General features: G+C 45.5%; 1 protein-coding gene across 2 annotated transcripts in view; it reads left to right on the top strand.

Annotated features, from left to right (window-relative positions):
- ZZEF1 (zinc finger ZZ-type and EF-hand domain containing 1) overlaps window positions 1-25358 on the top strand; it is a 70698-nt gene continuing 45340 nt past the window's right edge. Inside the window, exons 1-18 of one of the 2 annotated variants that reach the window (XM_082201332.1) lie at window positions 1-675; window positions 7597-7741; window positions 9517-9711; window positions 10611-10782; window positions 12081-12280; window positions 15090-15300; window positions 15870-15986; window positions 17021-17199; window positions 17887-17985; window positions 18460-18551; window positions 18635-18783; window positions 19326-19437; window positions 19740-19955; window positions 20502-20602; window positions 21415-21584; window positions 21807-21937; window positions 22437-22507; window positions 24074-24188. In XM_082201332.1, the coding sequence (XP_082057458.1) occupies window positions 100-675; window positions 7597-7741; window positions 9517-9711; window positions 10611-10782; window positions 12081-12280; window positions 15090-15300; window positions 15870-15986; window positions 17021-17199; window positions 17887-17985; window positions 18460-18551; window positions 18635-18783; window positions 19326-19437; window positions 19740-19955; window positions 20502-20602; window positions 21415-21584; window positions 21807-21937; window positions 22437-22507; window positions 24074-24188 (3051 nt within the window). In that variant the 5' untranslated portion in view covers window positions 1-99. The remainder of the gene's footprint in view (window positions 676-7596; window positions 7742-9516; window positions 9712-10610; window positions 10783-12080; window positions 12281-15089; window positions 15301-15869; window positions 15987-17020; window positions 17200-17886; window positions 17986-18459; window positions 18552-18634; window positions 18784-19325; window positions 19438-19739; window positions 19956-20501; window positions 20603-21414; window positions 21585-21806; window positions 21938-22436; window positions 22508-24073; window positions 24189-25358) is intronic. The other variant, XM_082201333.1, reaches the window with a different exon arrangement.

Below are 25358 nucleotides of genomic sequence, written 5' to 3'. Positions count from 1 at the left end.
GCGACGCCGCCTTGGCGGAAGTTCGGCGTCCTGAGGGAAGCCGCAGGGACGAGCTGAAGGAGGAGCGGCCGGCAGAAGGAAGCCGGGCTCGGGCGCTCCATGGGGAACGTGGGCAGCCACAGCGAGGGCGAGGAGGAGGAGGAGGAAACGGCGCCCTGCGCCGCCGCCGCCACCGCAGGAGGGGCCCGGAATAGCGGCAGCGCCGCCAGGGAGGCCTCCTCGCCGGGCGCCATGGAGACGGCGGCGGCCTCCTCGTCCTCTTCCTCACCGGCCGCCGCCCGGCCCTCGGCACCTCCGTCGGCGGCCTCCCTGCCGTCCTCGTCCCCGTCCCCGCTGCTGCCGGCGGCGTCGGTGCTGCTCGGCCAGGCCCGCCTGAGGGAGGAGGCCGCGGCCCGCTTGCGCGAGGCTCCCTCGGCGGAACCGCTGCTGTCCCGCCACCACGCCGCCCTGGTGCGCTGGCTGGAGGAGCGCCTGGGCCGCGGGGAGCACGCCGTCAGCCTCGAGCAACTCTGCGAGGCCCTCGAGGCGCGCGCCGGGCCGACGCCGGGAGGAGGAGGAGGCGGCGGCGGCGGAGGAGTAGCGGGGGCCGCCGCCACCGCCGGGGCAGCCGCCACGGGAGGAGGCGGGAGTGGAGGAGAAGCCGCCGCCGCCGAGGAGCGAGCCAGGAGCGAGGAGGTGAGCGGGAGCCCCCCCCCACCATGGGGAAAGGGGTGGCAGCTCAGTGCGTGGAGCAGGTGCTTCGGAGGCTCCACTTTCCGCCCTTGGCATCTCCAGGCAGCGCTGCGGGGGGGGGGGAGAGACCTCCTCCAGTTGGACCCCGGAGATCTATCTTTGTATAAGAAGCTTCTTAGGTTCCTGTTTGAAGCAGTCTATGTTGAAATCACGAGGACTAGAGTCTTGCTTTATTTTTAGGGCAAAGTGCACAGGGCAGTGGTGGAGCATTATGTTTGCGTGCAGGAGGTCCCAGGTTGGTCTCTGGCATATCCTGGCAGGGCTGGGGAAAGGCTCCCTGCTTGAAACCTTGGAGAGCCGCTACAAATAGTTGTAAAGGTACCCCTGACCGTTAGGTTCAGTCGCAGACGACTCTGGGGTTGTGAGAATGCAAAGCTAGATGAACCACTATGGACTCAGTATAAGGCAGCTTGTTATGTTGTTATTTAAGCTAGACCTTTATTTAGAATAATGAGGACTAGAATCCCTAAACCTGATAGTGCTATACAGATGTCATGTTTATCACCACCACTCACAAGTAAGGCATTTCTTCTTGACATGTCACACATCCCCTTCAGCTGTTTAAGGAGAAAACTTTTCTGAATCTAGCTATCTCAGATCCTGGTTCAAATTGCACTTAAACCTGAAGCACTGTTAGAGTACCCGCTTTGCATGCTAAAGGTCCAAGATTCAATCCCTGGCATCTCTAGATAACGGCTGGAGAATGACTTTTGCCTAAAACGCTGGAGAGCAGCTGCTAGTCAGTGTCCAGAATACTGAGCTGGATGGACCAACTGTCAATATACGGCAGCTTCGTACATTCCTCTTTAAGCTCTTTGTTCAGAAAAATGAGGACTAGAATCTTGTTTTCTTTTAAGCAAAGGATCACCTTTCCGTGGCAGAGTACCTGTTCCTAAATTCAGTCCCCAATGGTATCTCCAGATAGGGCTGGGAAAGAGACCCCCCCCCATCTGAAATCCAGGAGAGCCATTTCTCATCATTGTGGAAAATACTGAGCCAAATGGGCCAGTGGTTTGATTCAACATGGCCGCTTCCTCTGTTTGAGGAGATTGCATCTACATATGTGTGTTTGAGCAGCATAGCCTATACACCCAAACAGAAGGGTGGAGGGCTAATCTCTGCTTGGTAGGGTTTGCTGCCCTAGGCAAAGATGCCCAAGGGCAGAAGCTTTGCAGTGCAGGCTTATGTAATACTTGCTGTGTTTGGTTCTGGCGCTTCCTCTTATGCAAAGTAGAGAGGGCAGCCTTGCAATGCACTCTTCTGTGGTGTTTACTCCCAAGTAAGTGTTCTTGTGTTTACTCTTAGGAAGCATGCAAAGTAGGATGGCAGGCTTGCGGTGCAGGCCTCTCTGTGCTGTTAGAGTTTATATTTGTGCCATCTTTCTGCCCAAAAAGGTCTCCAAAGCAGCTCAGAGAGGTTCACAAACAAATTCAAAATTCAAGTTTTAAAAAATGCAACTTTGAAAAGTTGAAGATACAAACTTTAAAAAACAACAACAAAAAACCGCTATCACTTATCCCCCTCCTCGTGTGTTCTACTTCTTAATATATTGTGACTGGGTTCCATTTGTTTATTTGCATGTATACTTGGAACTGAACTACTCCGTGTTTCTGGGGCCTTAACTCCCCAGGGAAGGGTGCTCAGGGATGACAGCTGCGGCCTTGCAATGCACTCCTGTGTCAAGTATTTACTCATCTGTAAGCTCCAATGTGCTCAGTTTAGGGTTTCTCCTTTAGGAAATGCACAAGGCAGGACAGCAACCACCTCCTGCAGAGTGGGCTCTACAGCAAACACTATTGCGTTCACTTCAGGGCTTCCTTTTAGGAAACGTACAGCATTGTAGGATTGTAGCCTTGCGATTCAGCTCTATGGAAACTTGGGAGTGAGATCCTGTGTGTTTACTGAGTCTTGCCCAGGAATGGATTTGAGATGGAAGTATTTCTATTAACAGTTTTGTATAGTTCTGTGGCTTGGTGAAATGATTTATATTACTTTATCTGTGTTGTCTACTCAACAACCATTTTCTGTGGTGGGCTGCTGCATTTTCAGATATGCATCTTAGGGTAAGAGTATGACTTGTAAGCCCTGAGCTGAGGGTGGACAGGTGTGAACCTGGGTCTCCTTCCCGCAGCAGTGGCTCTGTGTGGCCTATAGAAGCAGATTTAAAATGCTGTTGTTGGCAGGGACCACAGAGAATTTGGCCCGGAGTTCTGAGGCTCCCCAGCGATGGTTTAGAACAGGCATAGGCAAACTTGGCCCTCCATATTTTTTGAGACTGCAACTCCCATCATCCCTGACCACTGATCCTGTTAGCTAGGGATGATGGGAGTTGTAGTCCCAAAACATCTGGAGGGCCGAGTTTGTCTATACCTGGTTTAGAAGTTACCAAGATGAGAATCAGAATTTACAAATGCTTCAAATTATTGAAGTAGCATAATTGAATCTGTGGTAGGTTAGCATAAATATGGGGTTAGAGGAGGGAATAAAATGATAAGGGTAGTGCACTGGTTGAATGTGTTTTGGAGACTTGCAATACTGACGTTACATGTTTTGGTCCAGTACTAAGTTGTGTTTCCAAGCAACCTTTTCCCCATATGTCCCATGGCCATAAATAACCTGCAGTTCTGTTGAAAGCATGACCCAGAGGATATATTTTCCCATGCTGTTAAATGTAGTGCCCTCTTCCAATCCAAAGCAGTGTCTGTGGTACAGGTAATGCCTGTAGAAGGGGACATTGGTTTCACAAACAGTTAATTATGGGAAGTATTAAATAATCCTTCTCCTTTCATTTTAACAGGGTTCTTGACAATGTTTGCCTACAAGGGAGAACAGATGCTGGTTGTTTTTCATAAGTGATGCTAGGAGTTATTTTAGTTTGGAATATCTGTTTCCTCAGTGTGTTTTATATGAGGCAGAAAATGGAAGAGAATTGATTTAAAATTAATACACATCCAAGCAGTTGTTGTGGAAAATGCAAAAAGCAGTTTAAGTGCTGTTTGAAAAATGCCTGCTTTGAGCCTGCAAACTCCTGCATTGCCTTCAGAGTGGGTGTGGACAGTTTCACCTTTATGTAACATGTAATCGTGATAGTATGAAGAGAAAGAGAACACTTCAGGGCAAAGGTTCAGGGGACAACACCCTGTTAAGAAACATGACCTGATGCTCAGGCAGGGAAGCTGTTTGATTTTGCTGGCCCTTAGGCTTTAGCAATGCACAGAGCTCTCTGCCTTTTTGCAACACTTCCTTGTTCACTTGCAAATATGCTCTTGAGGACCACAAACAGCCTTCCAGGTCTCAACCCTCAGAACTCTCTGCGGGCCAAGCTCATACACAGGCCACACTCCTCACTGCCCCTACTCTGCACCCTCCTGAAGTGCTTTTGCCTGGCTGGACGCTTGAACTGTGATTCCTCCTGCTTAAGTGAATGGAAAAAGGGGGTGTTGGCTCTGAAGCTCTGCCACTTGTAAGCCTGGGTCAAAGCTCCACTTGTTGTTGTTTTTGTCCCAGATGATTTGCTTGTGCATTTCAGATATTTATTTGAAATTTTGAGCACAAGTAATATATGCGGAGATTTATTTATTTTTTAAAGAAGAAAAAGCTTCACTTCTCAGGAGCCCACGTTACTTTAGCTGAGTCTGTAAACCTTTATGTGGTTGATGAGCACCACATCAGAGGTTGACCCTCAGGATGCTTCCAGCTCTGAAGAATTCTCCGTACAGCATTCTGTATACTTTGAGTCTCTGGTACTTGTTCATTCCCATGAGTTGGAGTGTGTCATTTGACAGTCTGAGTGGGGTGATTGTTGGTGGCTTGACTAGCCAACTCCGAGGATCAGTGGAGAAGTTTGGGGTGTTCACACATGGCATCACAGATCCACCATCCCAGACACTGTGGAGAAAACATCTCTCTTCCTTTTCCCTCAGACCTTTCGTTCTGCACACCTCTCCTGAGCCCATCTTCTTCCTCTTCCAACTCTTGTTTATTTATTGTCTACTAAAAAATTATTTGGAACTTTTCTGCCACGTAAGAGCCCCTAATATGGTCCATGCAGTATTAAGATGAATATAGTATTGACAGCGGGCATCAACGTTTTTCAGGCCTCTGAGCACATTTAGAATTTTTTATCAAATGCCATGGCTGCCAGCTCCTCTGCTCACCTCTTGCCTCCCTCCCCCTGGATCAACCCATACCCCACAGAGACAGTAGAGGAGAGCACATGCACATGGATGTTGCTTTTTCAAGGGATTTGTGTAAACAGACATATACAAGAGTACTCAAAAAGATTTGTACATATAATCAGAAATAATTTGGTGTCAGGTTTATTCAGGGAGCATTTCCCCCCTTGTTATGGTGTTGTCAGGCAATAGACACACTGAGGAGCTCTGAGGCGAGTGAGGCTGAGCAGCCAGACTTTGCTCAGCCCATAATGCTGCCAAGGTGGCATGATGTAAGCTCCTAACCAACATGAAAGCATAAGGTTTGCACAGCCTTGCTTTCTATCCATTCAAACAACCAGAGGAAGTCTTCCCGACCTCGTACAACACCTTTACCAATCAACCACTCATGCCCATAACAATTTTGCCTGACTTCTGATTGTGCTATATGGGGGCACAATCTGAGACCGATGGTGAGAATTCAAATACTACAATCTAACCTACTTTTATCATTTATCATTTTATTACATAAAATTCAGAATTAAAAACAGTTAAAACGGACTACATTCACTGGAATAGGGTGGATCCTGCAACTCATATCTCAGGTATCAAAGGTCAGGGGGGAAAGCTGCGTATTCAGCATTTACCAAAAGCTGTATACTGAATAAGCTGGACACAGTTCTGTGCGGAAGGAATTGCACAGTTTAGGGCCTTCCAGCAGAGAATGGCCTCTCCTGGGCCACCGCTCCCCTCAAAAAACCTTCTGAGGGTGGTGGAACTTCCAAGGGGACCCTTCTACTGAGCTTGACAGGTCTGTAGGAAGGATGCGGTCTTTCAGAAATTTGGGACCTAAATTGTTTAGGGTTTAGAACAGTTGATGCGAGCACCTTGAATTGGGCATGGAAACAAACTGTCAACCAATGTAGGACAGTAATTGGAAGATGCCTTCACCATGTTAAAATAAAACACCTGTCACTTCTGAGGTCTTTGGCACCCCAGAAATCAGCCAGCAAATCCACCCACACATGGCTTCAGCTCAGCAAATTTATATCAAGAGAGATTGTGGCTGAACTGAAGGGACAGGTGAACACACTTACTTCCCCTAGCAACTGTTCCCTGCCTTTCACCCAGAGAGTACATGTTCAGATAAGGTTATAGCCCAACTGCAGAGCAGGTAAATATACATGCTTCCAGAGCTAAATGGCACTGACTTCCCTGTCTCTGCAGTTACAGCTAGCTACAAATCACAATAATTTTTCATGCAAACTAGGATTGGATGTGCTTGTTGACAGTAGTACACTGCAAACAAATCACCTGGCCAGCTTTGTTTAAATGGTGCTACTTGGGAGGTCACTTAGCCAAACACCACTCTGGTTGCCACAACACATAGTCTGTCCTCCCATGCTGTGGTTAAGCATGTGACAAGCATCTTCACTGCTGACCTTTGAAATGAGGATAATCCATATCCATTTACAAGCAGCATGTTCAGCAATGATGCACACACAACAGTGTGTAGAACAAGTTACAGTCAGTTGTACAAAATGGGCTGGCATGGAAAGAAAGTATTTTGCCCTTTTTTCTGTTTTGGCTTAAACAAGTAGGCCTTGAGCCCTTATGCTGATGCCATGTGTATATCTAACCTTTGGCCATCACGGATTAGTTAAAGGACCAGAAGGGAGACTAGCTTTAGTTGGTGAAAGCAAACAACCTTGTTGCTTACATAAGACACTTCGGGTATGTTTACAGACGGCCCTATCCTGTGTTGCATTACAACAATTTCAGTTGTGTCGATCACACTCCCTAAAAGGGGCTCGCAATCTAGTCTGGGTTACATCTTGAGGGAAACTTAAAGTAGAACAAGCTAAAATTGATACCTTAAAAAAGTATGTCCTTTCTAAGGACATAAAAATAGCCTGCTGGATCAGTGGCTCATTCAGTCCAGCATCCTGTTCTCAGAGCGGCCAACCAGATGCCTGTAATAAACCCCAAAGCAGGACCTTAGTGCAGTAGCAGCTTGGGGGAAAACTGGTTTATTACTACTTTTAATAGGTTTGCAGGAGTGTACTGACAATCCATCTGACTCAAGAAAACAGAACATCATGTCCAGTCTAAGATTTTGTTAAAGCAATAACTGTGATAAACAACCAGTGAGATTCTTTTACTAGTTTTGGGAATCATTTCAAATCTCTGCTGAAACGATGGTCTCGGAGGGCATCTCTGAACTACTTGCTGTTTCTGTGACTCGGCTACAGCTCCTATAGCCAATGGTCAAAAAGGCAATGCAAGTTAAAACAAGTTGTGTGCGTGTGCGTGCGTTCACCCCCTTCAAAAGCAAATTATATATATAAACAGTTGAATACTGTATTCATAAAACCAATCCCACAGATACCAACAGAGCTAAAGGTCTCTGTTTAGATGCCAAAAAGACAATAACGAAAGTGCCTGAGATATAACGGAAGGGAGTTCAAAGGGTAAAGTGTCACCACACTAAAGGCCAGCTGCATCTAGAGAGTATCAGATGAGTATTCACTACAGGTGATTGATTACCTTCTAAATCAAGTTATACCCAGTGTGCTATAACTTTGTGCCAATGGAGAAAATTGCTTTTTCCATTTGAGATAGTTAAAGACAGTTGACAGTGGGCACAATAAAAGGGGGGTCTCCCCTCTCTGCTCATCTAACTGCTGATCTTCTTTTTCTTCCCCTTCAGGCTTTTGCTCAGTTTGATCCTGAGGGTGATGGCACAGTGGATGTGGAGAACATGCTGGAGGCTCTCAAGAACTCCAGCGGAGCCAATCTTCAAGGGGAGCTTAGTCACGTGATCAGGCAGCTGCAGGCTTGTTCGCTTGTCCCAGGTAAGAAATGGGAAGGAAGAAGGGAGATGGCTTCTGTGGATTTATCTTAATGCAATGGGCCACGGACTTAAGATACCATGACAGTAACCCCCTGGGAAGGTGCCTGGTGTTTGAGCAAATGGAGAAGGGCCATAGCTCGTTGGTAGAGCAAGCAGAAGGTCCCAAGTTCAACCTCTGGCACCTCCAGGTAGGGTTGGGAGAGACTTTGCAGTGGGACTTTCTCCCTAGGATGATTCTTCCGCCACTGTAAGGCAGCTTCACATTCTCCAGTTGATATATAGCTATGTGAGTTGTAGTCCAAAACATCTGGATAAGACGAGGTTGGTGAAAACTAACATATCCAATAGCAGAAGGAATCATTGATTGGGCATCTCACTTAGCTCAAGTGTGCAATTCTATCACCATTGCTAGCTTCACCCTGAACCATTCAAGGGGTTCATTTTTAATCACTTGTTTACTCAGGAGCTGTCATGTTAACTTGCTCTTGTTTTCCTGAGAAGTGCATGGTCATGACTCATGAGGCAGTGCCAAACCTTTGCAAGGTTCTAGTAGCTTTGTTTGGGCACACCCAAAATAAACAGTCAGGGTATAAAAGTACTCATAGCTAACAATAATGCTTGTTTTTCCAATATTCATAGTGCTTTCACAGTCTTGCTAAGGTAAGGCCGGTATTGACCTCATATTACAGATGGGAGATCAATGTTGATAGAGGGAGATTGACGTTTACTGAAGGTCCACACTGAGCTTCTATAAGAGGCAAGATTCAGAGTAGCAACTTTCTGCTTCGTAGCTCAAGCTTCTTAGCCACTGCACCACACCAATGTCTAAAATATATTAAAACTGTTAAATCTGGGAAAAAAACCTCAGGCACCCTGCAAGAGGGCTGTGAGTTCCGTGCTAGGAAAAGGTCTGAGAAGAGAACAGTATCTGCGGGTCTCCTTTTTTTTTAACATTGTGTTTCACTAGTTTGTGTCCATTATTTGAGCCCCATAGTTGAGTTGAAGGATGTCTTATCAGTCTTTCACAGCTAGAAGAGGTTAAGGATATGGTTCAAGGTACCAAGTAAGGAACAGATAGTCATATAGAGTGTGGCTACTCCCAGTTTCTGAACACTGGAGATTTTGGGAGATTCTGCACCCGTGTTCAAAAACATATCCCCCAAACATAGGAATGGACTAGGATTTTTAAACAAGTGCCATGTCATATTTCCAGAAACTTCTAGGATCATACAACATGGAAAAATGCTGCTACCAGCTCATACCATTCTGTAGGGATTATATCAAAACAGTTTCAGTAGTTTAGGATACAGTGATTACTTGGTTCACACACAGTTAAGCCATCAGCCTGTTCGTTGGGGCCAAATGTGCTTCCTCACTTGCTCACACTGATTGAATATGCTTCTCCTCACACTCTGGTTTTAATTATCAGTAGCTTCATATGGTTTCTTTCTTAGGGGCACTGCTGCTTCTTTTCCCCCTTCCACTAGCGTAGTTTGGAAGCACCTAAGTGGTGACTTGAGTGGGGTTTATTTAACTAATCTCATGTTTAGCCCAGGGATTGGGAGCCTGTGGCCCTCTAGATGTTGTTGGACTACAATTCCCATCATGATGGGAGTTGTAGACCAACATCTGGAGGGGCAACAGATTCCTCTGTTCCTGTTCTAGCCAGATGAGTGATAGAATTAAGTTCCACTTAATTAACTGAAGCAGGAAATGTTCTGTCTCTACCAAAATATGTATGCACCTTATTAAGTGCCTTTCCCTTTCCTTCTCAAGGTTTTGTAGACATATTTTCAGAGTTGAACGAGCGACTTAGTCTCCACGCTTTCATGATCCTGAGGTTCCTGCACCGGCACCGTATCGCCAGCACAGTCATCCCATATCCAGTCTTGGAGTACTTCAACAATATTTGCACCATGCGATCTTCCGTACTGAAGGATTCTTTAGATCGGCTCCTCCTAAAAGAAAAAGGTATTGGAAGTTGATTTGTCCTCTTCTCACCTAAAATGTTTATAATCAGGGCCAGCCACTGAGGTGCAATTGTAATCTTAATTGTGTTTCCTCTCAATCTTCTGAATATCCATGTCAGGATAATTTCTTGAGCAGTTCAGTATCAATACGTCCTTGGAGGCAAAGCTCCTCTGCAGGTGGAGATGCCGATCTATGCCTCTCTTATTTGAACCATGTTTAAATTCTGATTTCACTAACGTGTGGCATTTTTGTCACTATGGGTGCCATCCCCCCCTTTTTTGTCTTCTCCAGATCACCCTTCACTGTAATTGTTCTGCATAGGTTGTGATGTGGGTCATTCAGTCACTCAGAATACAAAGGCGTAGCAGAATTATCTACCTTCAGAGGAGGCTGCCTGTTGCATTGCTGTATGAGTATCTGCTCTGGGCATCCCCCCATCCAATCATTCAGGTGTGCCCAGATTAGCAATTCATGTGGGAACTCAGAGTGGGCTCTCCTAAGGGTTGGCAGCTCTATAAGTCCTTTAATAGTGAACCTGGGCAACTGAGCTCCTGACAAGAGAGGGGAAAGGACCTAAAGAAACCATAAGCCAGATCCACACAGTCTGCTTAACAGTTAAGTCTGTGGATGATGCTTGTACTATTTGGATGCCAGTTCAATACCTGCCCTTTAAAAAAAGAGAGAAAAGGAAACACTAGGCGAAAGAGGTTACTTTCCTTTCCTCTAGGCAAATTCTCAATGAATGTGTTGCAAGGAAATGAAAGAGAATCACTTCCTCAAAGGTCTCGTAGATTGCCATGAAGGTAGGGGGACGGAGGAAGAGGTAAGCAGAAGTCAGTATGCTGGTATGAATGTTTTTACTTAACCTGTCTTTGCCGCTTCTTCCAATCTCTTTACAGAATGTCCGAGTGATTTAAATGGAAACCAGGAATTAGACAAGCTCAAATCAGTTTCAAAGTGCTACACTCACATAGAAACTTCCTCCAATTCAGCAGACATTGACAAAATGACAAATGGAGAGACCTCCTCCTTCTGGCAGTCTGATGGGAGTGCTCGGTCACACTGGATACGGTGAGTGACAGGCTGGATTTCATTATTAACAAGGCTTCTGGGATTTCCAGAGCAGAACGTTCCTCTTCTTTGTTTGACTTGGATGGAAACTGGTAAACATAAGACTCTCAAGCTTGTAGAAGAGAGGTCTTGTGGTTCTGTCCAGATGTTGGACTCCAACCACTATCCTTGGCTTGGACTTAATTCTGAGCCCAAGAACTGTGGTTTGTTTCATTTACTCATAAAATTCCTCAGCTGCCCTTCACCATAAGGTCCCCAGGATGGGTTACAGCTATATAAACATATGGTTACAAAACCAAGTAAAACCATTTCAACCAAAATAGAAGCTTCTCTTGAACAGAAGGGGTGGGTCCCATAAAACGAAATACCTTAACTGTCAAAAGCTAGGCTCACGGTATGGATAAACAACAGTGATGTGAAAGACTTTGTGCAGGAGGTTTTTCTACCACTATATTTTCCTATGATTCTTCCCCCTGTTTACTTATTTATAATAATATTTCTGTACTGCTAATACATAAAGAAAATATCAAAGTGTTTCACAACAAGTACATATGAAACCATACAATAAAAACCATATTAAAAATTTAAAATCAGATAACAATTGTGGAAAGATGTATTCTTAATTGCCTGCATAAGCTTGAAGGAATAAAAAAGTTTTCAGCAGGCGTTTAAAAGTTGAAACAGATGGTGTCCGCTATATCTTTTGTGTCAGAGGGTTCCACAGAGCTGGGCAGATTACACAAAAGGCTTGGTTCCTTGTTGTCTCAAATGAACCTTGCCAACTTGGGGAATGACCAGCGACAGTCAAGCAGATGATCTCAGTGACCAACCTGGGATATTAAGCTTCTGGAAGTTCCTGAAGTACCCTGGACCGAAGTTGCTCAGGGCTTTATAAATTAAGACATGTTCCTGGCCTGATAATAGATGGACAGCCAGTGTCAACTTGCTTGGGATTTTAACTGTTGGTAAAGTTTTTAATGTGCTGCTTGTTTTATTACTAGGTTTAGGGTGATTTGAGCGAAGTTCTGCCCAGAAGACCTAATAGGCATGACTAATGCTGGATGCAAGCCTTTGCCTTTAATTCTCTCATGATTTCTTTTTTAATTGTAAGCTGCCTTGAGTTTGATCTTTATCATGGACTGGCGCGATACGTATGGCCCAGTAGATACATAAGCCTGGCATCCTTTTATAAATGTGTTCTTTACCGAATAAGTGCAAGTCGGGCAAGCTCAGTTGGGCACCACAAAATCTCCTGTTCTCACCCCCCGCATTCCCAATGAAATCTCTTTGCCTTCCAGTTTAAAGATGAAACCGGATGTCATTCTGAGGCACCTCTCGATTGCAGTCGCAGCCAACGACCAGAGTTACATGCCGCAGCAGGTTACGGTAGCTGTTGGAAGGACGGCCAGCAATCTCCAGGAGGTCCGCGATGTTCACATTCCCAGCAATGTTACCGGATATGTGACATTGTTGGAAAACGCTAACATTAGTCAGATGTGTGAGTCCATAACAATACAATTGGTGTTTCTTCTCTCTCTCTCTCTCTTTAATAAAACAAAATATATTTTAACTGTCTGGCTTGAAAGGTAAAAGGGGGGGGAGCAGTTCCTTAGGGATGGGAAGTTTGGGTTACCCAGGTCAGCCCAAAGTCACTTTATCTCGTCCAGGTTAACCCAAAGTGACTCACAATCAGCCCACCAAACAGACAAGAAACCCCACATAGACACTTTTGCCTGCATCCCTAGATGTTGAGCTCTCAATACTTGTGGATGCCCATGCTCAGAGACAGATTGCATGTGTTCTGGGGCCAAGCCTTTGAATCTGAGTGCAGATTCTGGTGTTCAGCTAGAAAACTTATTTAAAAGAGTGTTGGAGTTCAGATTGACAGGTTTCAATGCCCCAAGTGTGCATAGCTTTATAACTGTGCCGCTAGAAATGTGAAGCTTAATACTTGGAAACCACTGAAATCGGATGTCTTGTGAATATCACTCTTCAGGCAAGATTCGGTGTCTGTATTATCCTCATTTCCATGCAAACCCGTGAATGTCATGGTTGGCTTAAAATGCACAATGCACCTCAGCAAGATACCTGTGGTTTACTTGGACATTTGACAAGCGCCCCCCCCCCCAATTATTGTGGTTTGCATGATTGCAGGTTTGTTCATTATCTAGAATTGAATCTGGAATTCTGACTTGCTCAGGGAATTGGAGCGTTGTTGTTTTTAAAGCTCATTAATTTCTGTTGAAGTAATCTTGGGGGGCCTATAACCCGAACAAAAAGACCAGCATTAAGAGAAATGTTGCAGTTCTCAGAGAAGTCTTGTCTGCTTGGGACTGTGGCTTACTCTGTTGCCAGAACTACCCTCATATATAATACAGATCACACACTTAAGCTAGTTGAGTGTCAAATCAGTTTTAATTATTGATTTATTACATTTATATCCCGCCTCCTCCATTTTATCCTCACAACGACCCTATGGGATAGGCTGGGCAAAGAGGCAGTGACTGGCCCAAGATCGCCCAGTGAGCTTCATGCCAGGTGGCAATTTGAAGCCTTGTCTCTCCCAGGTCCTAGTCCAGCACTCAAAACCACTACACCACACTGGCTACCATTTTGGGAGAGAAATGGGGCCACCTAAAAATAGAGGCTTCTGGATATTCATGGGACTCCCTAATACAGAAGTTTGTGTCTTTTTGTGGGGTGAGGGGAGAAATAAACAGAAAAGAAACATGGCCTGATCCACAGACTTTTGAAGTTCCAGGATAAACAACATGTGGATAATTACATGCCAGCATTGTGCAATAGGGCAGGGGGCGGGAAGGAAAATAGTGAGAGAAGTGCCCTAGCAACTTTGCAGTTAAGTTTCCTAGGTGAAAGCACCCCCACCAGGCATTATAAAGGGATATTTCAGGAAGAAAGGAAACCTCGGTTCTCGAACGCAATCTGTTCCGGAAGACGGTTGGAGTTCCGAAACGGTTCGAAAACCAAGGCGCAAAGGGTTGGCTGCAAATGCAATTGAGAAAATTGAAAAACATACAGCAGAGGCTGTTCGACTTTGAAAATGGAAGCATTTACTTTTGGGTTCTGAAACATTTGACAATGGAGACGTTCGAGAACCGAGGTACCACTGTAGTTAAAAGATACACTGGTTTGATGCATCAGATGAAGACCTGGGTAAAATAAAAAATATGACCTCTGCGGGGGGATTTAGACATAAGGATTCCCCACGTCTGTCTTTTTTTTGGTAAATAATTTTTATTTCATTTTATAATGTATATAAAACCAAGACAACAACAGATGGGGGGGGGGGGAATCCAGATAGGCACATAGAATAAGTACAGATACATATGGGTTAAGTAACAAAGTCATGAAAGAAAAAAATGAGAATAAAAATTGCCTTCACATAGAAGAAAGAATATTTGTGTTAACTGATCTTCACATATAGTTCCAGATTTGCCAAGCACGTGATGAGGGTTGTTTTGAAAATAATGCTTCTGCTGTATATGTAGTAAAGGGATGCCAAATCATATTTAAAATATCTGGAAGTGCTAGACCTTGTTGAAATCTCAAATAATGCATAACTACATGTCTGTTTTGACTCTGAGTCTGGCATATGATTCCCAGCCAATAATTTAAGCCTGCCTGCCACTAGGTCCACCTTCATTTTTGTGGCTTGGCAGTTGGCTATGCTTGGTTTACAGCTGCCCTGCTCTGGAGAACCCAAAAGAAGGTGCAGGAATTTTTCAGGCCTGGCATATGAAGCTTGTTTGTGTCGTTCTCCACTCCCCAGTAAATAAACTTGGTTTGGCAGCAACATCCTCCATGATGAGCCTTCTTCCCCTCACTTCATATTTTCCTTTAATAGCTTGTAAAATCTACCAATTACCTAGACCTAGTTTATTGATTCATGGTATTGTACTCTGAATAAGCAGTCATGTTCTAGGCTGCAGGAGAGAATGCTTTTGGAATATAACTCAAAGGGGTTGTGGTAATGTACAGCGAAGGATGTTCCGCTACACCAGGCATAGGCAAACTTGGCCCTCCAGATGTTTTGGGACTACAATTCCCATCATCTCTGACCACTGGTCCTGTTAGCTAGGGATCGTGGGAGTTGTAGTCCAAAAACATCTGGAGGGCCAAGTTTGCCTATGCCTGCTATATACGTATATCATGTTTTGTGATGTTAGCTGTTCTTAAACATTATTGGACAATCAGCAGCTTCCCTTTGAGCTGTAGAACTTCATTAAAAACAAAAAACAAAATTGGCCCATGGCTGGAAGAAATTATTTGTTTGATGCTTTTGACAGATGTACAGATAAATATCAAGCGCTGCCTTAGCGATGGGTGTGACACCAGAATCCACGGGCTCAGGGCTATCGGCTACCAAAGAGTGAAGAAGGGAGGTGTCTCGGTCTGTGATGCTTCGGCGATCTGGTACTGGTCCCTTTTGACCTCTCTGATCACAGCGTCCATGGACACCAACCCTGCGATTGTTCATGCCATCCTGCAAAATACTCAGTGAGTAGTTCTCCTTTTTCTCCTTAGCTACATTACCATCTGCATTTTTCCTTATTGAGTGTACACCAGTGTTTATATCTGGCCAGGGTGGGTTACTAAAATTTTAAAATTCAGAATTAAAAACAGCTAAACTACCCCTCCATTTTGTTGTATTTTTGTGTGTAAGAGTCTCTTATGCACGGTTTTAGAAACAGCAGCTTAAAAGTTGTTGTAAAACTAGGTACATATCCTCCCTGCCCCCACTCCCATCTAGAGGGAGCCTTCTAGATTTTCCAGAGGCGCAGCTCTGACAAGGGCAGGACTATTAAGGCATAGTCATTGATTTTATTTATATGTTTAGAATTCTGCATTGCTTTTCCTCTATCCAAGAGCCCATAACGACAGTGGGCCATTGCTTTAAAAATGTAACATGTAACTGAACCATGTAGAGGTGTAGCTGGGCTGCTCACGTTGGCCTCTTGTTCTCCGTGATGTGCTGTGGTGCAACCTTGTCCACACTGGACTTCCAGGAGCACTTCCTGCTTGCCATTGTTTCTGATGGGACGCTCTCTTCCTTTTTCTTCCTTCAGGAAGGCCCTGCAGCACATGCCGCCGCTTTCTTTGTCACCAGGCTCCATAGACTTCTCAAGCTTCCTATCTCCCAACGTTTTGGAAGAAGTGGACAGTTTTCTTCTGGGAATTACCAGGTACAGTCATAATAGAGCTTTGCAGTGGTACCTCGGGTTAAGAACTTAATTCGTTCTGGAGGTCCGTTCTTAACCTGAAACCGTTCTTAACCCAAGGTACCACTTTAGCTAATGGGGCCTTCTGCTGCCGCCGCACAATTTTTTTTCTCATCCTGAAGCAAAGTTCTTAACCCGAAGTACTATTTCTGGGTTAGCGGAGTCTGTAACCTGAAGCGTCTGTAACCTGAAGCGTCTGTAACCCGAGGTACCACTGTAATACAGCAAATAAGTGTTACACCAGGAGCAAATACCCATTCTTCAGCCTCATTCCTTCTGGAAGCTTGCATGCTAGTGGTGGGTGGGGTTAGAGGCAAAAGTGGGCGGAGCAACCCATGCAAATTTCACTTGTCTGCATGGCAGCCCCTTGTCATGTATGGTTGCCAAGCTCATGCTTCAACAAAAATCAAGTCCATGTTAAATCTGTAGACTAGAGCATGGATGAGGAACTTTGGCCAGCCTGAGGGCCGCATTGCCTTCTGGGGGCCACATCCCCCTGGTGGGCAGGACTAGAGAAAAAAGAGTGCTAAGCAACAAATGTAAATTTTACTTCTGTAGGCTGGTTTCTACACACACTGGCACACCCCTCTCCGTCCTTCATCCTTACAAGCAAGAGGCACCGTCACAATTCAAACACACTTTCTAGCCAGGCAGAATCACTGGGCGGGTGGGAGGTGCGGTGGGCATGACCTGGAGAGAGTCCCAAGGGCCAGATGGAGAGGCTTGAAGGGCCACATTAACCTCCATGGCCTAGTTTCCCCCACCGTGTTGTGACGCAATGGAAACTGCAGCTTTTTAGTTCAGACAAGAAAGCACAGGACTAAGGGGAAATGTTTTAGAAGCTGATACAATTCTGAGTAGTCTGGGAATTTTTCCTCCAGTCTCCTTATGTAGCTTGTGCTTCCTCCATATCCTGCGTTACAGCATGTCGTGGTGGTTAGAAAACAATAGCCCAAGACTACTTGTCTAATCCCTGTTTTCCTTCCATTTCTTCCCAGTCGTTGTGCCTCCCCAGAAGTAGAGCTTACCCTGCTGGCATTTTCCCTGGCCAGGGGCAGCATTGGCAAAGTGCTGAGTTCACTTTGCACGATCGCCGACCACCTGGAAACGCCTTACAAGGCTGCCTCACTCATCGCCTCCATGGCCACGGTCAGGCAAAACTTGCTGTACAAATATGGTAAATAATGGCTGGGGAACGTTCATATAGTTGTTTCCAGACCTATGCATGGCATTGAAAAAGTGGTTACAGAAAGGCTATAAACTCAAGACAGGTAAAAGACCTCCCACAAGAGGCGGGGATGGCCGCCAACTTGGATGACTTTCAAATTGGACAAATTCATGAAGGATAAGGCTGTCTATAACCACTAGCTATGTCAGCTATGTTCCGCTTAATATGTTGGAGGCATTAATGCTTCTGAATATTGACTGCTGGAAGCCCAAGTAGGGGAGAAGGCTCTTGTGTTCTGGTCCAGCTTGGAGGTTTCCTATAGATAGCTGGTTGGTCACTGTGAGAACAGGATGCTGGACCATTGACCTGACCCAGCAGACTCTTAGGTTCTTAGGCTTGGGGAGATACAGGTCTGGTAACTGTTTCAAACTTCTAGCAGTTGTCCTCTGCTTTTCTTTGAAGCTAAGAAAATCAGAAACTGGGAATGTTTGCATCCTTGAACTGGAACACGGTGAAGATTTTGTGTTTTAAAATAATCACCTTTGTGAGGTTATTGGTGTGTTCCTCCTTTAGACTGTTTATTCACAGAGGAGCACTATGTTTCCTAATCCCATCCTCCAATTGAAAAGTATAGGGGATGCCATGAGTGGGCTGCTTCTCTGTGTTGTTGACAGACTTGTCTGTTGCTATCTCCAGGAACTCCCCTGAGGCTGACGCTGCAGGCCTGTGATGTCAAAGGAAAGGAAGACAAATCAGGTCCTGAAAATCTCCTTATAGAGCCATGGACAGGGGATGGTAAGGGCTCGCGTTGATTCCAATCATGTATTTCTTACATTTTATCTTGCCTTTTGTATCTTCCCTTTCTTCCTCAAATAGAGGTATGGAAGGTAGCTTACATAAGAAACCAGACAGTAACAATTTAAAACAAACTAACTTACGCATAGCAGGAGATAACAGATAGTATAAAGCAGCCTGGCAGCAGGAAATTGGGCAGAAAAGCAGATGCACAGCAGCTGAAGGGGGAGCAGGGCAAAATGTTTTACACTCTAGATGCAAGAATATAGAAATCTCTTATAGCAAGTCATTTGCCAGTTGAATTCCTGATGGCGACGGGATTTACAACAAGCAAGGTGCTTCCAGACACATGCCTTGTTGTAACCAAACAGTGCATCAGGGTTAGGCCTCCCCTGGTTGGCCCAATCCAGAGCCCAAACATGCATCGTCCTGAACATTCTCCATAAATTTCAAGTCTTCTTGTTTTGTTCGAAGGTTTCCTTACTGAGACTGGAAAGAGACAGGCCAGTGTCATTCTTTCGACCGGAACTGAATCAGCCTTTCAGGTCACACAAATCAGAATAAAGGTAAGGGTGCTTCTGTTCAGCTTTCCGGGTATGAATGAAATTGCTTTCTCTATACATGGTTTAGAGCTTCATTATTCTCCTAGGTGCGGAGGGGAGCGATTGGGGCCCGGTGTGGGTTGGTGTTTGCTTACAACTCCGCTTCAGAGAAATTTCACGCAGAGGAGCACTTCAAGAGATTCGAGAGCTATGACAGATGGAAGCTAGAAGATTTCCGGCACTTCTTAAAAGCCAGGTAAATACAACCTATCTGCTGCCACCTGGTTCTTTTAACTGTTGGTGCAAATGGTTGAACCTGAATTTTTCTGTGTATGCTCCAATATTGGTCTATTACCCTACCTTGAAACTCAAACCACAGCAGCTTTCTTTGGCTTGATAATGCTCAGGATCCGAACCCACAACCCCAGTGGCCTGTTTCTTTTTTAATTCTTTTTATAAATTTTCCAAATTATTACAAATTAATTTAATACAATTTTGTTATACGCACACACACACATAGTGGTGCCTCGGTTTCCGAATGTCTCTGTTGATGAACGTTTCAGAACTCAATTGCCAAAAACCAGGAAGTAGATGCTTCCGTTTTCGAATGCGCCGTGGAAGTTGAACTTCTGAACTGGCTTCCTGTTTGAGTTTTCTGTGTGTCTTGAGGCTTTCGTATCAAATTTTCGGTTTTCAAACGTTTCGGAAGTCAAATGGTCCTCTGGAATGGATGACGTTTGAAAACCAAGGTACCACTGTATATATGTATGTAAAAAAAATCTAATTAAACACTTGTAGGAGCAGCACTCCACGAGATGAACTGGGAGAGGAGGATCCCGTTGGCTGGTTTGAAATGGAAGAGGAATGGGATGAAATGGAAGTCAAAATGCAGCAGTGCAGAATTTCCAAGGTAAAACTTCAGCCCAGTTCCTCCAGTCATGACCATATAGCCGGGGGGGGGGGGGACGGGACCTTTTTCTGCCCTCGCAGGCCGCACTCCCTCATGGCTAGTCTTCTGCTGGGCTGGGGTTGGAGTGAGCGCATGCCAGTATGTCTGACTCTGCATAATGGCAGCTGTTTACATTCATCTTGCAGTCCCAACTTTTGTATCTTCTAACTTCGGACACAAGATGCATAGTCGCCAGGGCTGGCACTTTTAATTAAAAAGAAAGAAAGAATGATTTGGTCATGATGTCCCTTCCCCGTTTTTAGTATCTGATGGTGAAGTTCTTGTGCACAAGGCAAGACAAAGCCGAGAGGCTTGGGGTGCAAGGCTTGAGCGTCTTCGGCTACCTCCGGTCCATGTCTTCAGAGCCCAACAGAAGCAAGTGCTGCCTGGAGTGCGGCAAGCCCAGCGGTGACGTTGTTTGTGGGATGACACTCCTGCTGAAGACTCTGTGCTTCATCCAGCAGCTTGCACAGGATTTGGTAGGTTTTACGCTGCCTGCTGCTGCCTCTTCTCTCCATAGTCTGGACCGTATTCTAAAGGCTAAATTAGGTTATTCTCTAGGGCAGGCATGGCCAGCGGTGCTCGTATAGATGTCTGCCATGATGCTTGCAAGCAGTCTCCTTCCCCAACCAGATATGTGAAAAGCTAGGAAAACATGGAGAACATTGGGAATCTCCTCTCAAAGCATTTCCAATTTTCCCCCAGGCCTTCACATTTCTATTCCCTCACTCTGAAATTAGGCTTGAGAGAAGCATTCTCTCATAGCCAATAGAATAGGTGTGTGTCCACACATGCTGGCAACAGCAGTCTCTCCAAGTTGCATTTGTGCTTGTTTGCCTCCCAAAATTGGGGATCTTTAGGGCATCAGAAAGATATCTGATGCAAACTGAAAATTATTCTGCTCCCCCCCCCCTAAAGCTTTCCAGTGCAGATTTTTTTGGGAGGAAATTCACATCGTCGTTCCTTATCCTCCATGAATTTATTTCTTTTTCCAGCTTAAAAAAAAAAAATTATTTTATTTCTAGGTTCAGAAGAAGGCAAGCGGTCTGCGCTACAGGTCATACCTCGACTTTGCGGGCCTGGATTTAAAGCTTTTCTGGAATTTCTATAGTAAACTTCACCAAAAGTAAGTCCCTTTCCCATCATTTACAACTAGTTGAAAGTAAATGAAGCTGGCTGAATGCTGAGTCTTTGGTGCTGTGGCGTGCATTGGTGATGGGCAGAAGCTTCGGTCATTGTCTGCCTTGGTAGCTTGTACAACCAAACTCATTATTCCAGGCCCTGGTGCTTAGCATTAGGTCTCACCAGATGCATCCATATAGAAACTAGCAGGCATATTGCTAATTATGGTGAAGGAACAGAGTAATAGAGAGTAACAGGTTACCAATAGACTCAATGCTGCTGTTAAATAGAAGCCTGATATGTACTGTAGTTTACTTACTGTACACGTGTACTGATATGAATCTTACGGAAACTGGCCAGTTCTGGGCACCACAGCTGGAGTGTGTGCAGAGGCAGGAAGACCAAGATGATAAAGGGTCTGAAAATTGGGCCTTATGTGGAACAGTTGAGGGAGTTGTTTAGCCTGGAGAATTGGGGACTTGATAGATGATGTGAGAGCCATCTTTAAATACCTGAGAGGCTTTCAACGCTAAACCGTGCTTCGCGCATGCGCAGAAGCACCGAATTGCAACCTACGCGTGCGCAGACGCGGGTTGCGAATGCTGCGGGTTGCGAACATGCATCCCGCACAGATCATGTTCGCAACCCGAGCGTCTACTTTACCTTTCTTGCTCCTGCAATGAAACCCACTTGTAGGATGGGATGAGAATCACATTATTCTGCCTGCCTCCAATTGGTCGTTCATGACAGTGTTGCACACGGGGTTATGAATGAATTTTTACTACATCAGGGTTGTGACCTTTCCTCCCACCCTAGCTCAAGAGAAGAGTGCATTGATGCCCAAGCCATGTTGCTGCGGCTTCTCCAGAGCTGCTTTTCAGTGCTCACATCGGATAACAAAGCTGCAAAGACTCAGGAAGCTGCTCAGAGCAAAACGTCTGACAGCGCAGAAGCAGCAGAGGAACTTTACAAGCATCTGTGTGAAGGTGATCTCCTCACTTCAGCCCGCCACCCCATTGCCTCAAAACCCATCGTTTCCATTAATAAAGAGGGGGAGGGTAGCATAGCCTGGTGGTAGAGCCCGGCCACTGTAAAGTGCTGTGTGGCATTGGAATTTCATGCAAAAGCTTAGGAAAGCAGGTAAGGAAATGAGATTCAGGTTGCTCATAGTTAAGCAGAAATCTCTCTTTGCATTTTTTTTGGAGCAGTTGTAGACAGCGACAGCGAGTCCCCATCACTGAAGACCTTGAAGCAGGAAGTGAATAACACATTGCTGAACGGAGCAGCCATCTTTTTCCCCCACAGACACACCCGGCGGGAGCAGCTTTTTGCAATGTTGGTATGTTGTGGACATAGAAATCTTCGTATCTTAGTACAGACCCTTAGCTTTTGCTTTCTCTCTGCAAAATCCCTGTGGATTACCTTTAGCAAGCCAACTATACTTTTATCCTCCCCACCCTGCAAGGATCTTAGTACATCACCTCCCCCTTACTTTATATCCACACAACCATCTTGTGAGGTATGTTAGGCCCAGAGTGCAGCATCGCCATTCAGAACTCTGTCATCTGCATAATCTGCTAAGAAGTAAGTCCTGCAGGGTTTAGTGGCACTTGTTTGAATGTTGTGGAAAAAGAAATGCAGCCTTGGAGAGCATCGTGGCTGGTTAGCATTTGAACTCAAGTCTGCTCAGTTTACGTCGAACTCTCCCATCACTTTCTGATACAGGCTATCAAAATGTCATGCTGCCACAAACCTTACCCCACCCGTAACATATTTTACATGAGGGGGAAATGTGTGAGCTTTTTTTTTTTTTAAATCAAGCTTTTCTTTTTTTCCAGAAAAACATAACAGAGCAGGAACACAAGGCATCTGTCCATCTTACTTTCAAATCCCTCTGTGCATATTTCAGGTAAGCAACTTTGGCTGCAATCTGATACGCGCTTACCTGGGAGTAAGTCCCACTGGGGTCTTTAGAATCAATCAGCGCTTCAGAGTTGATTGTAAAGTAATAGGCAAAAAAAAACGCCTTAGAATTGAGAACAAATGGCATGGGAGAAATTGAGAATTTTGCCATTACAGTGGTACCTTGGTTCCCGAATGCCTTAGTGGTCAAACAAATTGACTCCCGAACACTTCAAACCCAGAAGTAAGTGTTCCAGTTTGCGAACGCTTTTTGGAAGCCGAACGTCTAACACGGCTTCTGCTTGAGAGCAGGAAGCTCCTGCAGCCAATCAGATGCTGTGCCTTTGTTTTTGAACAGTTTCGGACTCCCGGAATGGATTAAGTTCAAGAACCAAGGTACCACTGTACTCATAATAGACAACAGTTACTTGATTTTAAGAAAACCAGCTTAATAGTTGCAGGATAGGGGGAAAAGAGACTGGGTAATATCCAGTGTCATACTCAGAGGAGGCTCACTGAAATCAGCGGTTAAGTAACTGAAGTGAATTTATTTAGTTTAGTACACCAACTCTGAATAACCCCCCATAGTTGTATTTTATTTTGAAAGTTCAAATTCCACTGGTTAGAGTGTCAGATCATATGACCTGAGAGACCCGGGTTCAAGTCCCCCACCTGGCCATGAAGCTCTCTGGGTGTGACCTTGGAGGACATTCCCTGCCTCTCAGCCTAGCCCACCTCACAGGGCTGTTGTTAGGATTAAATGAGTGGAAGAACCATGTACACCTCCTTGAGCTTCTTTTTAAAAAGGTGGGATGCAAATTTAACAAATGAATAATCGAACAATATAAGCAGTGTCCATTTTAAAGATCTGTTTCCTTGAGTAGTTTCTGGAGAAACAAGTTAGTTTTACTAATAATGCAATGTTCCTGTTATCTTTCTAAAGAAGGAGAGTGGAAGCAGTTAACTTAAGGGGCGCTAATTGTGATGGATCTGTAGTGAGGATAAGTTAGCTGGGTACGACCCTGATATCTGCAACCATAAGGAGTGTAGGTTAGGGAGATGACATTTGCTCTGCTTGAAGGTTGGGATATTGAAGCGGATGGATTTTGCAGTCTGGAATGCTTGCGTCTGGGGTGCCTTTAATAGCCATGCTCAGTGGCGTAGCGTGGGTTCTCAGCACCCGGGGCAAGGCAAGTAATTTGCGCCCCCTAACCCGTGGATTTTAGCACTCGAGTCTCTTCCGCGCCCCCCCCCCGATGTTGTGCCAGGTGCGGGAGGCCCCCCCTGCACCCCCCACGCTACGCCACTGCTCCCACCACAAGTCTTCAGGACAGCCATCCGAAGGCTGGCGCGGGGAGAAGGTCTCTCCGCCCCACCGCCAGGCTTCGGAGGAGGTCCGAGGACAGTGGGGAAGACGCGCTGCGCTTCCCCGCTGTCCCGGAGATTTCCCTATGGACTTTCATCTTGCGAAGGGCCGGCCAAACGCGCCCCCCCCCAATGTTGCGCCCGGTGCGGCCGGCACCCCCCACGCTACGCCACTGGCCATGCTGTGGAAATGTCTGTTCTTTGACAGTGACCAGGATCCAGGTGGGCTCCTCTTGCTGCCAGACAAAGGACCTTCTGCAGATGTTGATGTGGATAAAGTGCTTGCGGTGACAGAAACCCTCCTGGCAGTGACATCGAGAGAGGTAGTGCTTCCGGTCGGTCTTTGGGGTAGTCCTTGCATGTGGAATGGCTAAACTTTTATTTATCAGCAAAGTCCTCAGGACTGGATAAAGTACAGGCAAGGGTCGTAGCTGAGCAGTAGACCACCTGCTTTGCATGCAGAACATCCCAAGTTCATTCCCCATCATCTCCAGGCAGAGTTGGGAATCTCCCTTGCTAGTCATTGTTGACAGTACTGAGTGAGATGGATCAATTTAGTATTGAATTGAAATACTTTATTGTCACTTGTACAACTTGTATACGGTGAGATTACACGAGCACCCCCCCACTCAGCTCTCCTAGTCTTAATTCCCCTCGTTTACTGACTCACACCCACCAAACCCGAAAGTCAGTTGCCCTGTTGTTATCTTTTCATTCAGCAGCCTAACAGCCCATGGATAGAAGCTGTTCTTTACCCTGTTGGTGCAACTAATCATGCTTCTATATCTTCTGCCTGAGGGCAGAAGAAAGTGCCGGCCAGGGTGTGAATCATCCCTGAGAATTTTCCTCACTCTCCCGAGGCAACGTTCTTCCGCTATTTCATCTGTTTACTATTTTATCTATTCATCTATTTCAACTATTTACCCAAGTTATTGGGTAACTTCTTAAGTCTGTAAATAGGTGGCTTTGCATTTGCTGCACCTTGACACTTACAGCCTAAACAGCTGTTAATGTTTTATTAAGATCATTCCTCACCTGTTAATTTATTATTTTTCTTATCTGCGCCCCCACCCCGGCCATATCCAGTGTCTTCCTTTTGGTTTCTACCTATTATGGCAATACATCACTGCTGTTCTTTTTCTTTATAGACCGCCTTTCCCCAGCCATAACAGCTACCAGGGCAGTTTGCTGACCACCCCTCGTCCCCAGTTTACAACAGTTTGGGCAAGCCCAAGTCTTAAAAGAAAAGAAATCCCAAAACCAACAGGCAAACACCTAAGCAAAGAATAGAAAAGCGGGGTAATTAAAACAGTGTGTTAGAGAAGTGGGAAACCTTGGACCCGGGGACCAAAATGCAACCTTCTCCCTGTCCCTGGCCACCAAGCCTCCCTATCTAGCCTTTGGGACACTTCCCAAGGTCCACCACCTGCCTTGAGTGTTTGTGCCTGGCTGAAATAGGTCTTTGAACTCTGAGAATGCCTCTTGTTTGCCTG

Source organism: Podarcis vaucheri (assembly GCF_965113315.1).
Source record: "Podarcis vaucheri genome assembly, chromosome: 15".
NCBI classification, from domain to species: Eukaryota; Metazoa; Chordata; class Lepidosauria; order Squamata; family Lacertidae; genus Podarcis; species Podarcis vaucheri.
Note: the sequence above shows the minus strand (reverse complement) of the source record. Positions and strands in the feature narration are given on the sequence as shown.